Source organism: Grus americana, chromosome 4 (assembly GCF_028858705.1).
Source record: "Grus americana isolate bGruAme1 chromosome 4, bGruAme1.mat, whole genome shotgun sequence".
NCBI classification, from domain to species: Eukaryota; Metazoa; Chordata; class Aves; order Gruiformes; family Gruidae; genus Grus; species Grus americana.
The window spans coordinates 29793243-29813435 of record NC_072855.1 but is presented as its reverse complement, the minus strand read 5'-3'; the positions used below and the strand labels follow the sequence as shown (position 1 = coordinate 29813435).

The 20193-nt window shown below is 42.7% G+C and overlaps 2 protein-coding genes across 11 annotated transcripts in view; one reads left to right on the top strand and one right to left on the bottom strand.

The window, feature by feature from the left end:
* The window catches only part of FIP1L1 (factor interacting with PAPOLA and CPSF1), a 43224-nt gene extending 28839 nt beyond the window's left edge, over positions 1-14385 (bottom strand). Inside the window, exons 1-9 of one of the 10 annotated variants that reach the window (XM_054823907.1) lie at positions 14273-14385; positions 12793-12832; positions 10366-10423; positions 6798-6901; positions 4525-4586; positions 4217-4324; positions 2899-3029; positions 2550-2618; positions 170-279 (exon numbers count right to left, since the gene is read on the bottom strand). In XM_054823907.1, the coding sequence (XP_054679882.1) occupies positions 170-279; positions 2550-2618; positions 2899-2946 (227 nt within the window). In that variant the 5' untranslated portion in view covers positions 2947-3029; positions 4217-4324; positions 4525-4586; ... (2 more) ...; positions 12793-12832; positions 14273-14385. Of the gene's footprint in view, positions 1-169; positions 280-2549; positions 2619-2898; positions 3030-4216; positions 4325-4524; positions 4587-6797; positions 6902-10365; positions 10424-12792; positions 12833-13647; positions 14234-14272 lie in introns of those variants that run through there. The other 9 variants (XM_054823898.1, XM_054823897.1, XM_054823902.1 and 6 more) reach the window with 9 other exon arrangements.
* A 3987-nt stretch (positions 14386-18372) lies between these two features.
* SCFD2 (sec1 family domain containing 2) overlaps positions 18373-20193 on the top strand; it is a 199163-nt gene continuing 197342 nt past the window's right edge. Inside the window, exon 1 of the mRNA XM_054824851.1 lies at positions 18373-19165. Coding sequence (XP_054680826.1) covers positions 18424-19165 — 742 coding nt within the window. The 5' untranslated portion in view covers positions 18373-18423. The remainder of the gene's footprint in view (positions 19166-20193) is intronic.

Sequence of the window (20193 nt, the reverse complement as noted above, 5' to 3'; positions counted from 1 at the left end):
ATGTGTAATGGTGACTGAAGGCTAAAAGAGATTAGGATCACTCTTCCCCTCATTTCTACCTGTTACAGAAACATATTTTCCTTTTTTTCCTACAAAAATCATGAACTTCAAATACATAGAGGTAACAGTATAAACAGGTTTTGGGTCAAGTTACAATTGCCTGACTGACCTGTTTGTTGGAATTCCTGATTTGAATAAGGCAGGCGGAGATGTGAAATCAGCTTTGGTTGACTGCACTGCCAACTCTTTCTCCAAATTTCCAGTTCTGCCCTGCTGTACCTTCAAAATAACGTTTCATCATTAGTTTAACCTCAGAAGTGTAGTAGCCCCAACACTCAACATAGCACACAGCCAACATGAAAAGAAAGTCCAACTTTAATCAGACTTTTTAAAAAGTGTCACCTTTGCATAGCTAGTAAAATTCTGTATTTTATAAGGATATATTACTTAAGTGCCGCGTTTAATATATATAAGAAGCAATATGCCAGACAACAAATTATTACAGAAGATTAGATAGTTTTAATATTTATTTTCCAAGCATTTGATTTGGACATGAACAGATCAAACTGATTTTCTTGTAGAATCTCCTGTATGAACAAAACAAGATCTTAATTTTTAAAAGAGGCAAACGTGTTAAAAAAAAATAATCTTCATAATCTTAACGACAAGCCATGAGACAAGAAACTGAGTGCAGTCTCCGTCTGCCTTTCTGTCCATGAGATCTAGCAACCACTTAATTTCTGAGTCATACCAGGAAGTCACCTCACACTCTGGGTTATACAAACTTTAAAAGCTGCAGTTCAGATTGAATACTTCAAAATCACACTGCTGTTTCTGAAGTACTGCAAAATTCCACAGACATGATATTAAAGCTACGCAAGACCTTTGGTGCAAGTACTTCAAGTATTGTTTGACTTCAGCAGCACATTATACACAAAAGAAAAACCTACATGGGTTAGCATTAAAGACAAACTTGTACTGATTCAGTTTTTAAAGACACTCCCACTGTACCAACCACATAGCTACATCACTCTACATAGCCAGTTCAGTCATGGTATAACATTATATAGGCTGTGATCTTACAGCTTCTTGTAGGCAAGTGAACTACTAAGCTTTTGCAGAATCTCACTTCTAAATACAGGCACGTCTTTCCCAAACCCATAACAATGCACATAAATAGTTAATATTTGTTAAAAATTTAATCAAACTTTACTATCCAGAAATATGAAGAAACAAAACAAAAGGAAAAACCCAAACTGCATAGGTTTGGATTAAGTATTTATCTGAAAAAATCTGTAAGACTTCTATTAATTAATGAGTAACTGGAAAATGTAGGAGACAAAGTCTTGCCAGTTACAGAAGATTAATCCAAACATACGATATAAATTACATGAGACTGAGTATTTCAGAAGAGTGGAAAAAAAGTTAATGAAATTATTTAATAATTATATGTAAACTCCTTGTAAAAAAGCATGACAAACTCTTAGTTCAGACTCTTACACAACAATTATCTGTACTGTTTGATCACTGGACCCCCCCACAGTCAATACTGAGCTAGAAATAGGGGAAAGTTTGGTTTGAAATACTTATCCTTCTTCCTTCAGGACAACAGTTGAGAGAAGTTTGAGTAGAGTTAGCTGCAAATCATAAATCCCATTGCCCACCACTTCCACCATTTCATAACATTATAATAATGATAGCTGAGGAAGGCAAAAAGCCCCAGGAAGCTTTTAACCTGTTCTTGCTCAGATAAAGTCAAAATGACTGGATACCCTCAAGTAACATACAAGGGGAAACAAAAATACCTGTCTGCAATTGACACTTCTGTCACAGGAGTACACAGAAGAAAACAACAAACAGTTCCAAGTCAGTTTAATGACAGTTCAAGAACAAAAATGACTGCATACTAAAAATAAGCCAAACACATAACGTTTGTATTTTAATTTCAACTTTACTATCAAACAAAAGAGTAAATGAGAAGTTGAAAAAAAAAAATTCAATCCTTAAGATAAATCCTGTCACATAGATTTTTTCTGCTAAGAATCAGCATTTCCAAATGGAAAAATAATATATAAAATGATTTATTGCCATCTAATCCCAAAAGGACAACAGAAAAATATGATTGATTTTCACACCTCAGAGTTGCCAAGGATAAGTGCTACAAAACACAGTAAGAGCCACAAGGCCACAGGAAAAATAAACATGCCATAATCTACAAAAGCTTCCTCAGCACATCTGCACTAATTCTTTAATCTGCACAAATGAATGCACTACAACTAAAAATCAACCATCGCATAAAGAAAAATTAGTTTCACTGGGAAATTTATTAGTTCACCAGGCCACTAACTCACATGCTTGCAGACAGCTGATGACAAAGCAATGCTTTTTAATCAGCCTTTTGTGACACACGTAGAAAGTCACCGATGTAAGGTGAGAGTCTGAAATAATGGCTACGTCCATTTCACTTGTTCTTCTATCAGTCTGTGGTGGCATGGGAAGCAATACTCAATAAAAATAAGAGCAACCAACAAAAGTTTACTAAAATTCACCTTAAAAAGATGGTATCTGCCATCGAGAATCTCTGCACTTGGTCTTACTTCCATAGCATTGTCTTCAGCCTAAGTTAAATAACACATTGCCCATTAAGATACCATACAACTCTTAAGTGATGGGCCACAATCTGCATAATGGTACAGATGCAATCTAGCTGTAGCTAGTCCGTCACACTATCCACACAAATTGCCAGTGAAGCAACATGGGAACACTGTAGGCTTGGGTGGGGAGGCAGGTGCAAGCTCTTTAACAAATGCACTGAACTGGGCAGAACAAGCTTATGACACACAAACAGCTTTACAGGGAAAAAAGCATGTAGAATATCACAAAAGTGGTACTAATTACCGTAATTTTATTTGTTGTTGAGGTAACTGGTAAAATTTCAAGACCCATTCGTATTCTCTTCTGTTTTTCACAGTAAGCTTTCCAGGTATCTTCATTGAACCCATAGTTGAAATAATCAGAGAGATCGGCCCCTTTAAAAGAAAAAGCATAGGTTTTTAGGACATTACAAAGTTTGTCTTTTCTTCACTGAACATACATACACCTCTATTTATAGCATCAAAGTGAATTATGTATTGATCTAAAAACATACTACTGACATGTACAATACAGTCTTACATCAGTAAACATGGAGTATTCATGGCTAAGACTATAACAAACATTAAAATTTAGTCAGAAAGAGTATCCTGCCTAGCATCCTGTCTTAGGGATCAAGAGTAGATACTTACAAAATATCATAGGATATTATAGTCCCTGTATCTTTACAATAGGATAAACATAAGATCTACAGGTTTGCTGTACGTTCAGTGAAGAACCACTCCTTTTTGCTTGTTCTGTATTTGACTCCTCATTTCGACTTTTAGTTTCATTTGATGCCACAAAGTTGTTTTTTCTTTTATTGTAAGAGAGAAACCAGACATAACTCAAATGCACTGAATATATTTCAAATAGCTATCAGTTCAAACACCAGAATATTATCAAAGGCTTCTTTTTTCCGTTTTGTAGACACTATTTACATTGCCAAAGCAATATACAAACACTGGAAAAAAACTATAAACAGCAGCAAGACATACTGCCACTAAAAAATAAGAAAACAAAAAAACAACAACAAACGCTGGTATTAGACAAGTTTGGCCAAATCACTTGGGCCAACCAGACAATACATGAGGCAGACTTATGGAAGGATCATGTGGTCCATAAGCTGCTTCTTCAAAGCTTATGGACGCCTGTGTGTGAACACAAAGAAGCGCAAGCAGCTACGTTTCACCATTCTTCGTGCTCAAACCTGCTAGAACAATTTTCTGTTCTGCTTTATCTTCTGTTCTATGGCACAGACCAATGGCAGTAATCTCTACAGAAACAGATTTCCAAGGAGAGTTCAGAATATAAATGTATTTTTTTTTTTAAAAAAAAAAAGGGCATGTCCCACAGTCTCTTTTTGCAGACATACGTGCAGGACGTATACTAAGAGACACGGCACCCCCACACACCCTGTGGCACAGCGCAAAGGCAACAAGTAACTTAGCTGCTTTTTCCAAGTTATATTGTACAGTATCTTCTAGCTGTAGGGTAGATAACATCTGCATGCAGCAAATGGGAATTATTATTAAAATAACTGACTGAATAACTACATACTGGCTAATGTAAACCAGAGCATTACCTGGCTTTCTCCAAGGTTTATCTTCAAAAGAATCTAAATCTACTTCCAGAAGTGGCACACCATTAATACTCCCTGGTGCATCTAGATCCACCCCTTTAACTTTCGCACCTGTGAAGAAAAGTTAGAAAGTTAGAGCCTTCTGTCTCTACCAAATAGAGTTTTAACAGTTGCAACACACTTAAAATAGAAATAAAAAGTCAGATTTAAATTTATGAAGAAGTTTTGGAAGTGAAAATTATTTCCTTGATCCAAAACAGGCAAACTTTTTTTTTGCATTTTTACTAATATTACTGTGTAAATTTTCTTACCAGAAGATCCATAAGCTCGTCCTCCTGTCTTAATATTGAGATTCACAGGTGCCGCTCCATAACTTAAAGAAATTAACAAAACTGAATTAGACAGAGAAAGCTCTTTAAACAGAAGAAAAAACAAAACAAGAGTTAGCTAGATCCAGAAACAAACTGGACCCAGGCTCAATCGCCATCCTGAATCTCTAGCTTTCCAAGCTGGTAACACTGTAAAAGTAAAGAGATCAGCCTAGGAGGAAGAGAGTGTACCTTTCTATGCTCAGTAGCAACTTCTCCAACTAATAAACAGTTGTGAAGCAAGTCCCAGTCACTCTTCCTGAGTTGAAAGGATAAAGACCTTGATAGAAACAAGAATGGACAGAACCACAAGAGGAGAGAAAGGAAAAATGCAGTTCATTTAGGGATACAGATGATACTCTGGGGATTAGAGTAGAAACAAAATAAATTAAAAAAAAAAAAAGAGTTTAGATCCTTTTCTCTTTTCATAACTATTCCATTTAATCTGTACAGAAGTGGAAAACATAAGCATTTCTCGACAATGACCGAAAGGCTGGCTGTTCCAAGGTACTTTTACCAATCATCTATCCTTGTGACCAACAGAAAAGCATGTAACATTGCACTTTCTAAAATACTTGAGAGTTTTCTTCATAAAAAAGCACTCAGAAATCTAGATACTGAACTGATTTAACTACCTCAGGAATTACACTATTGTTCACTTGGAACATTAAGAGCTAGCTTTCACTATCATTTGTGTGCAATGTAGCTTATCCTCACAGGTGGTATCAACCCATACATATAATGGGATTAGCATATAATTAGAAGGCAGTGTATAGTTTACAGTACGACTTCCATGCAGTTTTAGTTTTCATCCAAGTGCTACAACAGCACAAAACTGACACAAAACATTTAACCTTCTGATCTGCCATGCTGTATTTGTGCATGAATGTCAAACACATCTCACCTTTTTTTTTTTTTTAAGCAGCAGTTGACTAGTCTATGGAAAATCATTTAATCCTATAAAAGGAATTTGTTATACTGAAGTCAAAGTGAACAGCAATGTTGAGTTTGTTTTAGATTACTGCCTTTCCATGAACTTTCTGTCCAATTTGCTCAGAAAAAAAGTTTTTTTTTCAGAAAACAACCATTTCTACACAAAACTTTCCACTCTAATTAGATTTAGGATCATCTGGTCATTGTTTTCTGTATTCACAGAAAGAGCATCAGCAAATCCACCAAGAATATAAATCTAGTTTTGCTTTAGTCTCACAAAATTTGAGGTCACTACCTACACCACAAGCATGCTGCAAGTTATTGAAAGCAGACAAATAAAGAACTGAAAGAATTGCTATTTGTTATATTACATTGATTTGCATAGTTAGTTTAGGATATGAAATACCAAAAGTTTAAAAATTTTATGTTTCAAAAACGAGTAAATCACCTGCATTCTAAAGTTAAGAACACAATAACATACATGAGTCACACCTACCTGCAGACCTGTCACAATTCTATTAAGAAACGACGCCCTAGTAACTCTGGTTTTAATAAGTACAAAAACATTAGGATTGCCAAGACAAACAAGCAAACCACGTCCCTCAGAAAACTTCCATTTAATAAAAAATAGTATTTCACAATTTTGGGTAAAATTAACACTGTTCAGAAGTGTTCAGTGAAAAACAAGCCCTTTATCAAGAGAAGAAGGAATACAGGGCATTAACAGTAGCAAACAAGTTATTGTATGGTACAAACGCCTAGACCATGATCTTGAGAAATTATCTCCAGAGACTGGCAGCTCCATCCTGAAGTACATTAAAATCTTATTTGTGAACATCAATAGGAATTAAAACTATAGATGTCTAATTAGAACTGTATCCACTACAAACAGGACCAAGGACAAATGTTTCTAATGTTCTCTGTGCTTACCACTCTACCATTTGCAACAAAAATGTTGCTCTCTCAATAATGACCCTAAAAATGCTATGTAACTTAACCACTCCATAATAAAAACCAACTCTCCACTTTAAAAACTTAACACAATTATTTCTCAAAATCTGAGAATAAAATTTAACTCGTACAACAGCTCTTCTTTTAAGACATTTCACTGACCGCATTTCAGTTTTCAAGTGACTATATCATCAAAACATTGTTAAAGACCTGAAAAAACTAAATTGAGACTAACTATGCATACAATTTGACACTGACAAGTATTAGAGCCTGAATTAATAATTAAATGTAATCTTGAAAGTTCACCCAGTTAATGTTTGCAAATAACTTACCCATACTGTGGAGCTCCTGTTTTAATATCCCCTATGGTGACTTGAACATCATCTTCATCATCATCACTATCACTATCACTGTCATCCTCAGCCTCTGCCACCTTCTACGAAAGAAAAAGTCATTGCTTAGACAAAAAGCAGTCACTTACCTTCACAGTGGAAAAATAATCCAGACAAAACTATCTGTTCTAGAAATCTTCAAAATAAGAAAATTCTCCTTTTCTTAGACCTCAGAACTGAGTAGCACTAAGAGTAAATTTAGGAGGCCCATCTGCTGAAATGCTACAAGTATCTGAAACATCTGGATCAAAATAGAGAAGTATCTTTAATACTAAGTTCTGTTTCTGAAACATGACATTTCCTAAACAAACATGAAACAGTTTCCACTAGTATCCTTCTTCCCTCTATGTAGCTCATACACACCAGTTCTACTCTTGGCACTCAGGAAAGAACTTAGATACAAAAGACTAGCTTCTTGCCATCCTCAATTACATATCCAGAGTAACTCAAAGGAATGTTTTTCCAATTGTAGATTAACACTGCGCCTCAGAGAAATCTATTCAGTTCCTAACATCAGTAAACTGTATAAAATACTTGAGATTTTTCAGTGAACAGGTTGAAAAAACAGATACAAGAGCACATCGCGTGCCCTTCTGTCCCATAGCATTCAAAGTTGATATGAACTGTCACAACACTTATTTACCAGCAAGAGTTCATCTAGTCGTGTTTTGGGTTTGTTTGGTGTTTCGGTTTGGTTTTCCCCTCCCAGAGGCCACAGGGGAGAGAAAAAAACAGGGCAAATGCATACGATGCTCCTCCCTAACACACTTTTAGCTGCTGATTATTATCAGCTCAGGGCTTTTCCTAAGCCAGTTATGGTTTATCTATTTAGTAACCCCCAATGTATCTTTTTCTCAAGTACTTGCCCAGACTCCCCTTGGACTCACATAAGCTCCAACCTCTTTTATTTGTTTTCATCCTGGCTCCTATGACTTTCATTTAACAGTCCCGGTTCTCATATGGAAGGGACTGTGAGGAATCAATCCTTATTTATAGTCTCCATACATGATTTTGTTAGCCCCCATCATATCCTATGTATGCCTGTCTTCCAGGCTGAGAAGTCCTTCCCTGCTCAGCCATTCCGTGTATGAAAGGTACCTCCGTTACTCCTGCTGCTCTTCTCACAACTCTCTTCAGTTGAAGCAAAGCCTTTATGAAGTGAGTGGAACAGAACAGCACACAGAATTCAGGCTGCAACTGAACCATGAATTTATGGTATAATGATATCTTCCATCTTGTTCTCTATTAATTTTCTGCTACGTCCCAAGGCTTAACTGCTTTTCAGACTCCAGAGAAGCACTTAACCATCAATTTTGTGGATCTTTCTACATATCTTAGTGTGTCGCTCCTAAGTGGTAATGATCAGCTCAGAGACCACCATTTTATTTGTAAACCTGTTTTTCCTCCCATGAACATCACTCTTCTTTTTCTATACAGCATTTCAATAATCATCTATTAACCAGTCAGTTTTTCACAGACAGTCCTTGCTCTTAATCTTGAGTAACTTTGTAACATCAGAAAACTTGTGGTCCCACAACTTACTCCTTTTCCAAGTAATTTATAAACACATTAAACAGCACAGGTTATGCACAACATTCCAGATAATGCCCACTGTAGGTGACATTACTTCATGGTGAAAACTGAACCTTTATTTCTACCCTCTGCTTTCTATCTTTTACACATCGACTATCCATGTGGGACTCATCCTATAACTGCTTAGTTTTCTTAAAATCCTTTGGAGAGGAACTTCTTCAAAAACTTTGTGGAATTTAACTGAACTTGATCAGCCAGCTCACCCTTATTCACATCCTCGTTGAATCCTTCAGCAAGAGGCTGCACATACCAAAGCCAAGTTGATTCTGTCCAGGTAGCCTGCAGTTATCCAAGCACAGCTGAGCTGTAGCACTTATCTATTATACTGTCTATTAACTTGCCTGGTATATAAATTAGACAAAAATAAGCAGCGGCACAGAAGATAAGATGTTGTAGTGCGGTTCACCCTTACTATACAACATTAAGATAATTTACATAACAATTAAGAGTCTAACCAAGGGGGAGGGAGGAAGTCTAGATCAGTATAGATATTCTGTAAATGACTACTGGAGACAGAAGACAGTCTTTCAATGCCTCACTGCTGAAAAGTACAAGTTCACCACTCTCTCACACACCAGCCAACCCACACAGTAGACAGCCATTACAAATGCATTGAAGAGAAAATAACATCTTGTCTGGAGTATGCACCTTTCCAACCAAAACCAATTTCACTTATAAACAATGATTTCTCAGTTCCCTCCTCAAAGAAATATTCACCTCTTCTTATTTAACCAACTTGAACACCATCCATTTTTCTAGGTTACTGCTGACCTTTCACGTGCACCCTTTACCATGAAGTTTTCAATTTTATGAGAGATGTTCTAATGATATCCTAACAATGCTAGGCTTTATTTAGGTGAAAAATACAAAGATATGCAAGTACAAGGAAACTGCACCAATGTGGATTTTCAGAAATACTTTAAAATCAGCAAGTCCAAAAAGGTATGCTATTGTCTCCTTGTACCTAACGTATTAAATCTACTGCCCACTTACAGTATTAGCATCAGCACAAAAAGCCTTTGGTTCACTTAAAATAAAGACCTTCTCAGTTTAAACAACTGAAATAAGTTTTTAAAGTTTTTGTAAGTTTTTTCCCCCACCTTTAAGTAAGTTGTAATATCTTTCATAAATAAGGTATTAGACTTACTGAAAACAATATACTTTTGAGAGAGGCCACTCCTTAAAACTTGCACAAATATAATGGTAATAATTTCTGCATCACACAACGGAATTCTTACAAGATATAAGTTAAAAATCCCAGTGAAGTAAAATTACAATTTTTTCATAGAACAGATTTAAACTGTTCCTGTTCACAGTAAACTGAGTCCTTTTATCAACACTGCAACTGTAAATTTCATTTCCTGGTCCTCTCCTTCATCATACTAACACTAAAGTTATATGACATACTGAACATTAAAGACTACTACCAAACAAGTCTGTTATGTTGCCTCTGAAAGGCATGTGTAATTCATCTCTTGATCCATATTTTCACACAGTTCTGCAAATGCTGATTTTTTATCACGTTCACAAAAGAAAAATGATCAGGGGATTTTATTTTCCTACCACTGAGGAAAAGTAGAGAGAGTAACATTTTGAAAAGGATGTATTTGAGAAAAGACAGCTGTCTTGGAAGCACTGTCTTTCCCCTCCCAAAAAATGGAAGTACTATTCATTTATTCTCTGTAAGTTAGATATAAAAAGTAGACTGCAGCTGGAATTCAGATTTCCTAATATAGTAATTTCTACAGAGCTTCTGCAGATAGCGTCAAACACCTTTCATTAAAAAAAATTAAAAAAAAATCAAAGGCATACACTTACGCATTAATTCATTTAATTTTAAGTTCTAGCCAAATTACAAATACCCCATAAATCAAACCGAATTAAAGCATTATTTCAGAAACACGTTTAAAACTACCGTTTTCACAACGCCATTTTCTGCAGCTTCCTCTTCACTTCCAGGTGGGGGTGGAGCACTTAAACAAAAACAAACAGGAAAAGATGAAACTAGGTATTTATGTACATATTATTTCACACATACCAGCTAATGATGAAAAAAGCCTTGCTACATCATTGTGGAGAAGAGTCAAAGCTCCAGCTATCTTCTGCATTAATTAAAAATTAATTTATTAAAAAATGTCTAGTCTAATATAACTTTATATTAGCAGGATATTTAGCTATCATAAATCATACTAACTGGATGTTTGTAGAATAGTGGGAAGTAATAAGCCACTACACCTGGATCCTCTTTTGAAATCAAAGTGAAATCTTTCAAAATATATGAAGGGAAAACAACAGCTTCCCTCAGACTAACACTTTTCAAAGACATAATGGCAAAAACATTTAAATACCCATAGGTAATGAAGCACTGAATCAAAATTCCCACGTCTGCATTGTGAAATTTTCTTCCATGATATGGAATAGATACAATTCAATGATGAATTCAATTGTATTTCAACTGTAGACTGAAAACTGTAAAAATGTTAGAACGCTTGGTCCATCTAAAATGACCAGCACTGTCAAATCCACGCAAAGGAACTGCCTCACTGGGGTTACCTACTGCTGTTTCTTACACAGCAATATTTTAATTTCCACAGTTCCATTAACTGTTAGGATGTTGCACTGCAAACAGAGTAAGCAGGGAGCCATTTAGAAACAATATTCCTTCACTGAAAAGGTATTTCTGAAATGGAGTAAGCAACTGCCAGTTTTTATTGAATAGAATGATTTTGATCTGTCTTCTGTTGGCAAAATACCACTCGTGAGGGTTGCACCAAAACCCAACACAGCCCAGGTACAGCACCAGGATTCAAGCTCAACCATTTCACTTCATCATGCAGTAGAATGACAGACTGGCTACACAACCTGAAGAAAACCTCATGATTTTTATATGTATGACAAATGCCAAAACTGAGAGGCCAGAGGTCAAAACTTCTAACAGGTTAACTGTCACCACACTTTCAGAGTTCCAAAGACAACTTGTAGGATGCATAAGCTATCATTTCTTATGATTTTTAGTCCATAACTATGTATTGATGCAGCCAAATGCCAAGCTAGACACTATTGACGAGAAACTGGAGTAAAACCCCACTGTTTCTAAAGATCATTTTGGTTGCCATGCAAGTAATTTTCTTAAACAACAGTAACCCTGACAAAAGGTGCCAGGTCAGGAAAAGATAACTGAACACAAGGAATCAATTGATATGGGATAGCTTCCAAATAAGGAGTAAATAAATAATTAAAAATCTTTGTCCTAGAAAAAGAGATGATTCAAGATGAATGCAATACAGGTCTAGAAAACTGTTAAGTGACATGGAAAAGGTGACAGGAAACAACTGTTTCTTACACTACAAGAACTAATGGCAATCAAATCCTTGCATCTAATAGCTGCTTCAAAATGGTATCATATGTAGTCAAGCGGTGGAGGCAATTACTGCTGTATCACACTGTGCCTATCACAAGTTGATGTCAGTTCAAAAAAGCAACTGAGCAAGCTTATGGACAAGAAGTCCACCAAGGGTAACTAAATTCAAGAGTTCGCATTGAAAAAAATCTCTGTTGACTGGAAGCATTTATGGAAAATAACAATGCATGTTTTCTTGCATTGGCTTACCCTTTATTTAATTATCTTGACAATCAACAATTTCCACAGTTTATCAATTGTGAGACTCCTTTCATTCAGTACGAGAGAGACTGATTCCCATTTCCAGTCAGTCCTAGCTACCACCCTCCATCAACTCAGCTAGATTTTCAAAGGAACATCTTTGTGCTTTCTCTCATACATCTCTTTATAACTGAAGGAGGCTCTTCCAAATACTTCCAAAGCTTTTTCTAAATTTCTTTCAAATACTCTCTTACTAATAAAAAAACCACTCCAAAACCCTAAGCAGGTGTGTTATGCAACCTGCACATCAAACTAGTTGGTAATCTTCCACTGCTTCCTTGTATTCCTCTTTTTGTAACTACATCGTAAACTCTTTGGGAGACAGACAGTCTCTTAACTTCTAAGTTATCTAGAACAAATGAAGTCCTGATCCCTTACTAAGATGGCAGAGCACAATGATTACAGAAATAAAAAACCTGTTGGCAATCTGTGAGGGGCTACTGCTGTCCACATAGTTAAAACTTAAAGTAACTTTCATACTCAAGTATCCCAATTTCACAGGTAAAACCATTTCACAGAAAAGCCATTCTAGCAGACCAACCATACTATCTTAAGGGGATTATCAAAGATATCAGAGTGTATTCAGGCACTTTGGACTTTCAAGCAGTTGGGAAGAAGAATGTAATGAATACAGTTTTTGTGCAGCCACGCTATATGACTTCCAATTGTCAAGATACTCACCTAGCTTTTTCTTCCTCTGGTCTCTCTGCTTCATTTTCATCTACCACAAGACATAAGAAACACAGTAGTTAAAAATAAAATCCCCTGGATACCAACCATGACAAATATGTTGCCATGCAGAGTATTAAGCAACTCTTCAGTTTACTCGAGACATTTTCACAACATTTCAATGGCGAAATCTGTCGAGCAGACCCCCTGAGCCCTCACAGTGCTCTGTACTGACAGGTCCACCACAGGGGCAGGGTTTAGTTTACAGGTTTCATTATGATTTAATCATAAAGAAAGTCTCTAAAGTTGTAAAAAAATAAAAAAGTTTATGCATAGAAGGTTAAGGCTGCTTCAGTACTCTAATGCTGGGAGCCCGGGCAGGGGGGTACCGGGGAGAGGCTTGGCCGCACCGGGGGTGCATGCGGGGCAGGAGCTCCATGCGGGCCTCCCGCCGCGGAGACCCAGCAGGCCTCGGCGTGCGCGGCCAAGGCAGAGGGGCCGCAGACCTTCCGCGCCTCAGAGGCTGGCAGCCGAGCGCCCGCGGGGGGAGGGGGCAGGGAGCCACCGCCGCAGCGGGGAGGGGGCCGCGCACAGGCCCGGGACGGCACCGCCGGAGGGCTGGCCGGGAGGAGGGGACTGAGCAGCAGCGGGGATGGCGGGACGGGGGGGACCCTTTTAAACGGCCGCCGGCCAGCCCGGCTCAGCGGGCAGGTGTGGGCCATGTTCAGCCATGGGCCGGCCTGGTGAGGCGGCGCACGCCGCGGCCTACCCACCCCTACACCCTCCTGCCGCCGCCGCTGCAGCGGGGCAGAGCGCCGGACCGGCGGGGGGAGGTGAGGTGGGGACGGGGGTCTGGAAGGTCCGTACCGCCATAGAGCCACTCCTCCTCCTCGTCCCCGGCGGCCCCGCCGAGGTCCGCCGACAGCCGCTCCACCTCGCCGGTAGACATGGCCGCCTCCCGCGGGACGAGAGGGCCTAGGCCCGGCGGCGCCGGGGCCTCCCGTCGCTGGGCAGCACCGCCGCGCCACCCCGGGCCTCCGCCAGCACCTCAGGCCGCGACCGGGCGGCGGCCGGGGGGTTGCGAGCGTCCGGCCGACCCAACGCCACCGCTCGCAGAGGAACCGCCGCCGCCGCCTGCTCGGCGCTTCCCCTCCCCCGCCGAGTGAGTGACACGCACAGGAAGCGGGCCCGGCCCGGCCCCGCGGCGCCCTGGGCACGGGCACGCGGGGGGCGGCCCGGCGGCCAGGGGACGTGGCCAGGCGCGGCCCGGCGCCCTCTGCTCCCCGAGGGGCCCTCTCGGGCCGGGGGCCATGAGTAGGGAGAAGCGGAGGGGCCTCCTGGCAGTCCGCGGGAGGAACGGGCCGGAGGGGCAGGGGGAGAGCGGCCGTGCCCAGCCTTGGGGCTGCCCTCACCGCGGAACCGGCCCCGCTGCCTGGGCCGGGCTCGCACGGCCGGTCCTCCCTTCTCTGCGCTGCCAGTCGCCGACACTCACCTCGGCTGTGCCTTCCCCACCCTCCCGAGGCGCGGCATGCCTGCGAGAGCCGCCTCTCCTTCCTCTCGCTGCCCTTTGCCTCCGCTGCTCTCGGCGATCCTTGCGCTCTTCTGCATCCCCAAACACCCGTCCGTCTGCTCAGCGGGCATCACCGGCAGCGTGGCCATCTCCTCTAGGGCATCCTCGCCCATCTCCAGAAGCAGGACTTGGCCAGACACATGTACAGCCCAGTGCTGTGCTAATATTGGCGGCTGATGGCAGCTGCCGGGGGAGAGCATAACCGCAGGATAAACACACGCCGCTACTTTTACTAGTGCTGTCCTAGCTCCCAGCTCAGGGACTCTCCCAGCTGGAGGTAATATTTTAGGTTTAACAACTCTTTATAGATTTTTTTCCTCCTCCACAAATTGCCTAGTTTTATTTTTAGCTCCAGTAAGTTTAACATTGATTGTGTGCTGTGACTGTTTGACAGTGTAACTATGTATTTCATGAAGAAATTGCTTGATTTTAAAAGTGGTGGGAAGTAGCAAGCCATTTTTACTGATGACTTTTGCACTTTACATCTGTGAATGCTGCATTAACAACTGCAAGGTTCATTAGAAAATTTAAGTACCAACAACTGTCAACACAAGTTTTGACCAGTTGTATGTACAAATAAGACTCTTCAGCATCTTAGGATGTTTGTGACAACTAAAAAAGGACCCCTTTTTCACAGCAGGCAGCTTGTGAAAAATCAGACTACAGGGCTTGACTACTATAAACACATCACAACTCGGTGGGGGAAGCTTATTCTTTGAATTGCCTGCATAGAGAACCTTGTTCTAAAGTTTCATGTATGGCATGATATTTCTCTGGAGTTCACATGAACAAGCTGACTTCACAAAAGGCTTTTTTTTTTTTTTCCTTGAAATGAAATGTTTGGGTGTTATGTACAGATCATGGATTATGTGGTATAATTCGGTAGGTTTTCATCATGCAATTCCATTTTTTTATACATACAGTAGTGGAGTTGGCAAAGGTGTTTTTCATCCAAAACATTTCTAGACGCTTGCTTCTCATAAAACAGATTTGTATTGTTGTACCTCTTAGTGGGCATCAGTATTGTTCTTCATTTTCATTCCTGTTTTGTTTACTTAGCCATTTAACGCTGGTCACACTTCTGGTGATGCAGCCCAGGACACGGTTGGCTTTCTGGGCTGCAAGCGCACACTGCCGGCTCATGTTGAGCTTCTCATCAATCAATACCCCCAAGTCCTTCTCCTCGGGGCTGCTTTCAATCCATTCCTCGTCCAGCCTATAGTCGTGCTTGGGATTGCCCCGACCCACGTGCAGGACCTTGCACTTGGCCTTGCTGAACTTCATGCAGTTCGCACGGGCCCACCTCTCCAGCCTGTCAAGGTCCCTCTGGATGGCAATCCCTTCCCTCCAGCGTGTCGACCACACCACACAGCCTGGTGTCGTCGGCAAACTTGCTGAGGGTGCGCTCGATCCCACTGTCCATGTCGCCGACAAAGATGTTGAACAGTGCCGGTCCCAGCACTGACCCCTGACGAATGCCACTTGTCACTGTTCTCCACTTGGACATTGAGCCGTTGACCACAACTCTTTGAGTGCGACCATCCAGCCAATTCCTTATCCACCGAGTGGTCCATCCATCGAATCCATGTCTTTCCAATTTAGAGACAAGGATGTCGTGCGGGACAGCGTCAAATGCCTTGCACAAGTCCAGGTAGATGATGTCAGTTGCCCTTCCCTTATCGACGGACGCTGTAACCCCATCATAGAAGGCCACCGAGTTTGTCAGGCACAATTTGCCCCTAGTGAAGCCGTGTTGGCTGTCACCAATCACCTCCTTGTTTTCCATGTGCCTGAGCATAGTCTCCAGGAGGGTCTGCTCCATAATCTTGCCAGGCACGGAGGTGAGACTGACCAGCCTGTAGTTCCCTGGGTCTTCCTTTTTACCCTTCTTAAAAATGGGGGTTATGCTTCCCCTCTTCCAGTTGGTGGGAACATCGCCAGACTGCCAGGACTTCTCAAATATGATGGAGAGTGGCCTGGCCACTTCATCCGCCAGTTCCCTCAGGACCCATGGATGCATCTCATCAGGTCCCATGGACTTGTGCACCTTCAGGTTCCTTAGATATTCTTGAACCTGATCTTCTCCTACAGTGGGCGCTTCTGCATTCTCCCAGACCCTGCCTTCTGTGACCTGGGCGGTGTGGCTCAAGCATTTGCCAGTGAAGACTGAGGCAAAGAAGTCATTGAGTACCTCAGCCTTCTCCATATCCCGGGTAACCAGGTCACCCATTTCATTCCGGAGGGGACCCACATTTTCCCTCGTTTTGTCTTCTGGCTAGTAATCCTTTTTTTCAACATTGGCATATGCAGAACTAGTTGCAATCTATACAATATTTATAAAGTAAAAAAACTATTTGTTTTCTTAAAAAAGCTTGTTTTCTTTTCTTTGACAATATGTTTAAAAAAAAAAAACCCAACCTTTTAAAAATGGGAACTAAAGAGCTGGACAAGCCATAATATATCTAGCTTTTGTCCATGGCACTGAAGCATAAAGCTAAAGCTCAGAGATACATAATCTCTGAAGTAATTCAATCTGAGAGGAGGGTAATTCTACTTGTGTATAAACCCAGGACCCCAGTGGTTAACCATCCCCAATCCTTGCTTGGCATTCATTTTTCAAATCAAAATAGTTGAGACAGCCAGCTATTAACTTACATTTTTTTCTAGCATCATAAAGTTGTATGCCCTAAGGTTAAAATACAGATTGGGGTTGGCACAGCACAAAGACATAAGTCTGAGTTTGGAAGAGAGAAGAATGCATCGGGGTAGGAATGTGCATGGAGCAGGTTGGAAGGAGAGGACTTACTTAACTTCATTACTGGAAATCTAGTGATTCCACATTACTCGTGTTTTTCAGTGATCTGAAACCAGCTGAACCTGCAAGAGAGCTAAGATGACTAGTCAAGACAGTGGATGAATTAATTAAATCATTTATCTTCTTCTTATTGCTGATAATCCCACTATGTCAGAAAAAGTATCCTCCTCATCCTGTACTAAGAAGGTTGCCCAAGTGAAATACTACATAGAAAACAGATTTGCAAGCAAGCCATCCATTCTCTGGGGAGATGAAACTGTAGGTGCATATTATGGCATTTTTTCTAGTTAGCTTTGAAACTGATTTTGAGATCAAGAGCTTTTTAAAGGAGAAATGGAATTAAATGAATTTGTCATATGTCTCCAACTGTTTATCATAAAAGTCACATTTAGTAAAAGAATATTACTAGTTGCTAGCTCATCAACCACTGGATTTGTTAATACTAACACAACACATACAGAATTATAGGACAGGGAACAGTGATGGAAGTTTCACCTCTTAAGTGCTGTACCTTTAAAAAAGTATCCACAAAACAGTTGTCGTCTCAGTATAACAAAGATAACTTGTGCAGCACAAAAGAGGTAGTGACACTAAATAGTGACACTATAGTGACAAAATATTGTTTTAACATTTACCAGGAGCAAGACCAAAGAAGGTTCCAGCCTTTTCAAGAAAATTTCAGGCAAAACTGAACTGTCAGTGCTCAGATGTCCCTTCTGGCACTGGCCAGGGCTACAGACGGTAGCAGTTTCTAACATGGTGAGAGAAACATTTCAGTATTTGTCAGAATTTGGCACTGCCAGCAAAAAGAAGAGCCCCCCACCCTCTTCTCTGCCAGAGGTGTATCCCTGCTGCTGCTCTCGCGGTGTGACAGACCTGAGCGGGCGAACTGGCCGAGGCGAAGCCCTGGGGAGACCAAGCCCCGGACCGGGTAGCAGGAGCGCTGCGCGGGCTACAGCGGCTCCTCTGGGGACGGGCGGCCCCTCGGGGGGACACCACAGCACAGCCCCTGCGGCCGGAGAAAAGACCTCGCGGCGGCCGCCGCCTGAGGCACCTGGGCCCCGCAGCCCGCCTCGGGCCCCTCAGGGACGCCGCTGCCCCCCGGTGCTGTCACGGCGGAGGGACGACCCCGCCCGGTGTGCCCCGCCCCTCCCCGCCGGCGGGCAGCCAACCCGCGCCTGCCGCGTCATCCCGCGGCGCCGGTGGCGCACCGGGCACGTGCGGTGTGTTGTGGCTGTCAGCGCTGCCCGCCGCCGCCATGGCGGTGCCGGTGCCGGAGCTGCGGCGGGTGTGCCGGCAGGCCTGGGAGCCCGTGATCGCCAGGGCGCGCCGGGCCGTCGTCTTCCTGGACGCGGCGTCCGCTGAGGCGTTGCACTGGGGCGGCGGCGGGGCGGGCGAGCTGCTGGCGGCGGGGGCGCTGGCTGTCAGGACGCTGTCCGCTGAGGCGGGGGAGGCGGCGGGGGCGGCCCGCGTCGTCTTCGTGGTGAGCGGGGCGCTGCGGGGCAGCACAGCCGCCGCCGTGCGTGGTGTGCTGGCCCAGGGCGCCGTGCGGCACTGCGTGCTGGTGTCCGGCGGCGAGGCGGAGGGCGGCGGGCCGGCAGAGCTGGAGGAGACCCTGCAGCGGTGGGTGGGCGAGGGCGGCCGCGCCGAGGTGGTGCTGCGGGGCCCGCCGCTCCTGGCGCCCGTTTCGGCGGAGCTCTACCTGCTGCCCGCCCTGCCGGCGCTCCTTCCGCCTCTGCCCGGCCCCGGCGGGCCCGGTCCCGCGGAGGTCGGGCTGGGCGCCCTGCCCGCCGAGTTGCGGGCGGCGGTACGGGCCCTGGTGGGCGACCTCGACGCTTTCTTCACCGCCCTGGGCCTACGGGAAGAGAGCTTTGCCGTGGGGACCCTGAGCAGGGTCATCGCCGCTGAGCTGGCAAGCTACACCCCAGCCAGGAACAGGAGGAGGATGGCCACCAACAAGGCCTCTGTCGTCTTTGTGGACAGGACGTTGGACCTAGCTGGTAAGAAACCTACTGCTGGCTGGGGCTGTCGTCCCTGCAGGCCCACATCCACCCCATCAGGAGGTTTTCAGATAGCTGCAGGAATCCTTGTGGCTTGGGAGTGTGTGTAACGCCATGGCTATGGTGGTTGCTTACACATCCTTACTCCCCAGTGGGTCATGGAAACCAAGAGTGAAGGAGAAGGCTCTGCTGGAAACATGAGGGTTTGTTTCTGGTATTTCACTTTGCAGCAAACTAGACACCTTAGCTGTGCCTGTGTGTCATCCCAGGGTGCGAAGGAAATGGTCTGCACGGGCTGTGCCTGGTGGATTATTGCAAAGCATCTCCCAGTGTATCTACTTGTCGCCCTTAGCATTGTACCTGTTTAAACAGATATACATCTGTATATACACTTAGCTATATCTATGTGCCTGAAAGTGTCTCGGTATGTGTGTATACATATGGTTTTTATATGGTATGCATTATATTTAGTCTTTGAGTGAAGCAATTGCACATGGCCAGTGGTGTTAACTTGGAAAACATTATGTTTGAGCGAAACAATACAGAATTGTTTATACAACGCTTCCTGGGAAGCAAATGAGCATCAGAATGGACCATATGGTAAATTTAATACTGTCAGTTAATGCAGAATTGATGCAAAGCTTAAGAAGCATAGAGAGTGGTGTGACTTCTGGTGTCAGAAGGAGAATGTTTAGTATTGTAGTCAACCTGCAAGCTTGGTAAGGGAGGTGAAGTTTTTTAAGCTGGTAAGATGTGCTATCAAAGGGCAGAAAGGGAAAGAGTGATTGAACAAGTCACTAGCAAGGTGCTGGGCCAGTGACACAGAAAAAGTTTGTATCAGGCTCTCACCTCTGGAATAACCATCATTCAGAGGAAATGTTAAACTCTGAGAATAATTGATATAGGAGTGGCTGCATTTGCTTACCTCATCATATTACTGATAGACCTGCTCACATATACAGTGTGTGGGCCTGGTTCTGTTTGCATTGCGTATAGTCAATAATCCAGGTTGTAATTTTGCCATGTGA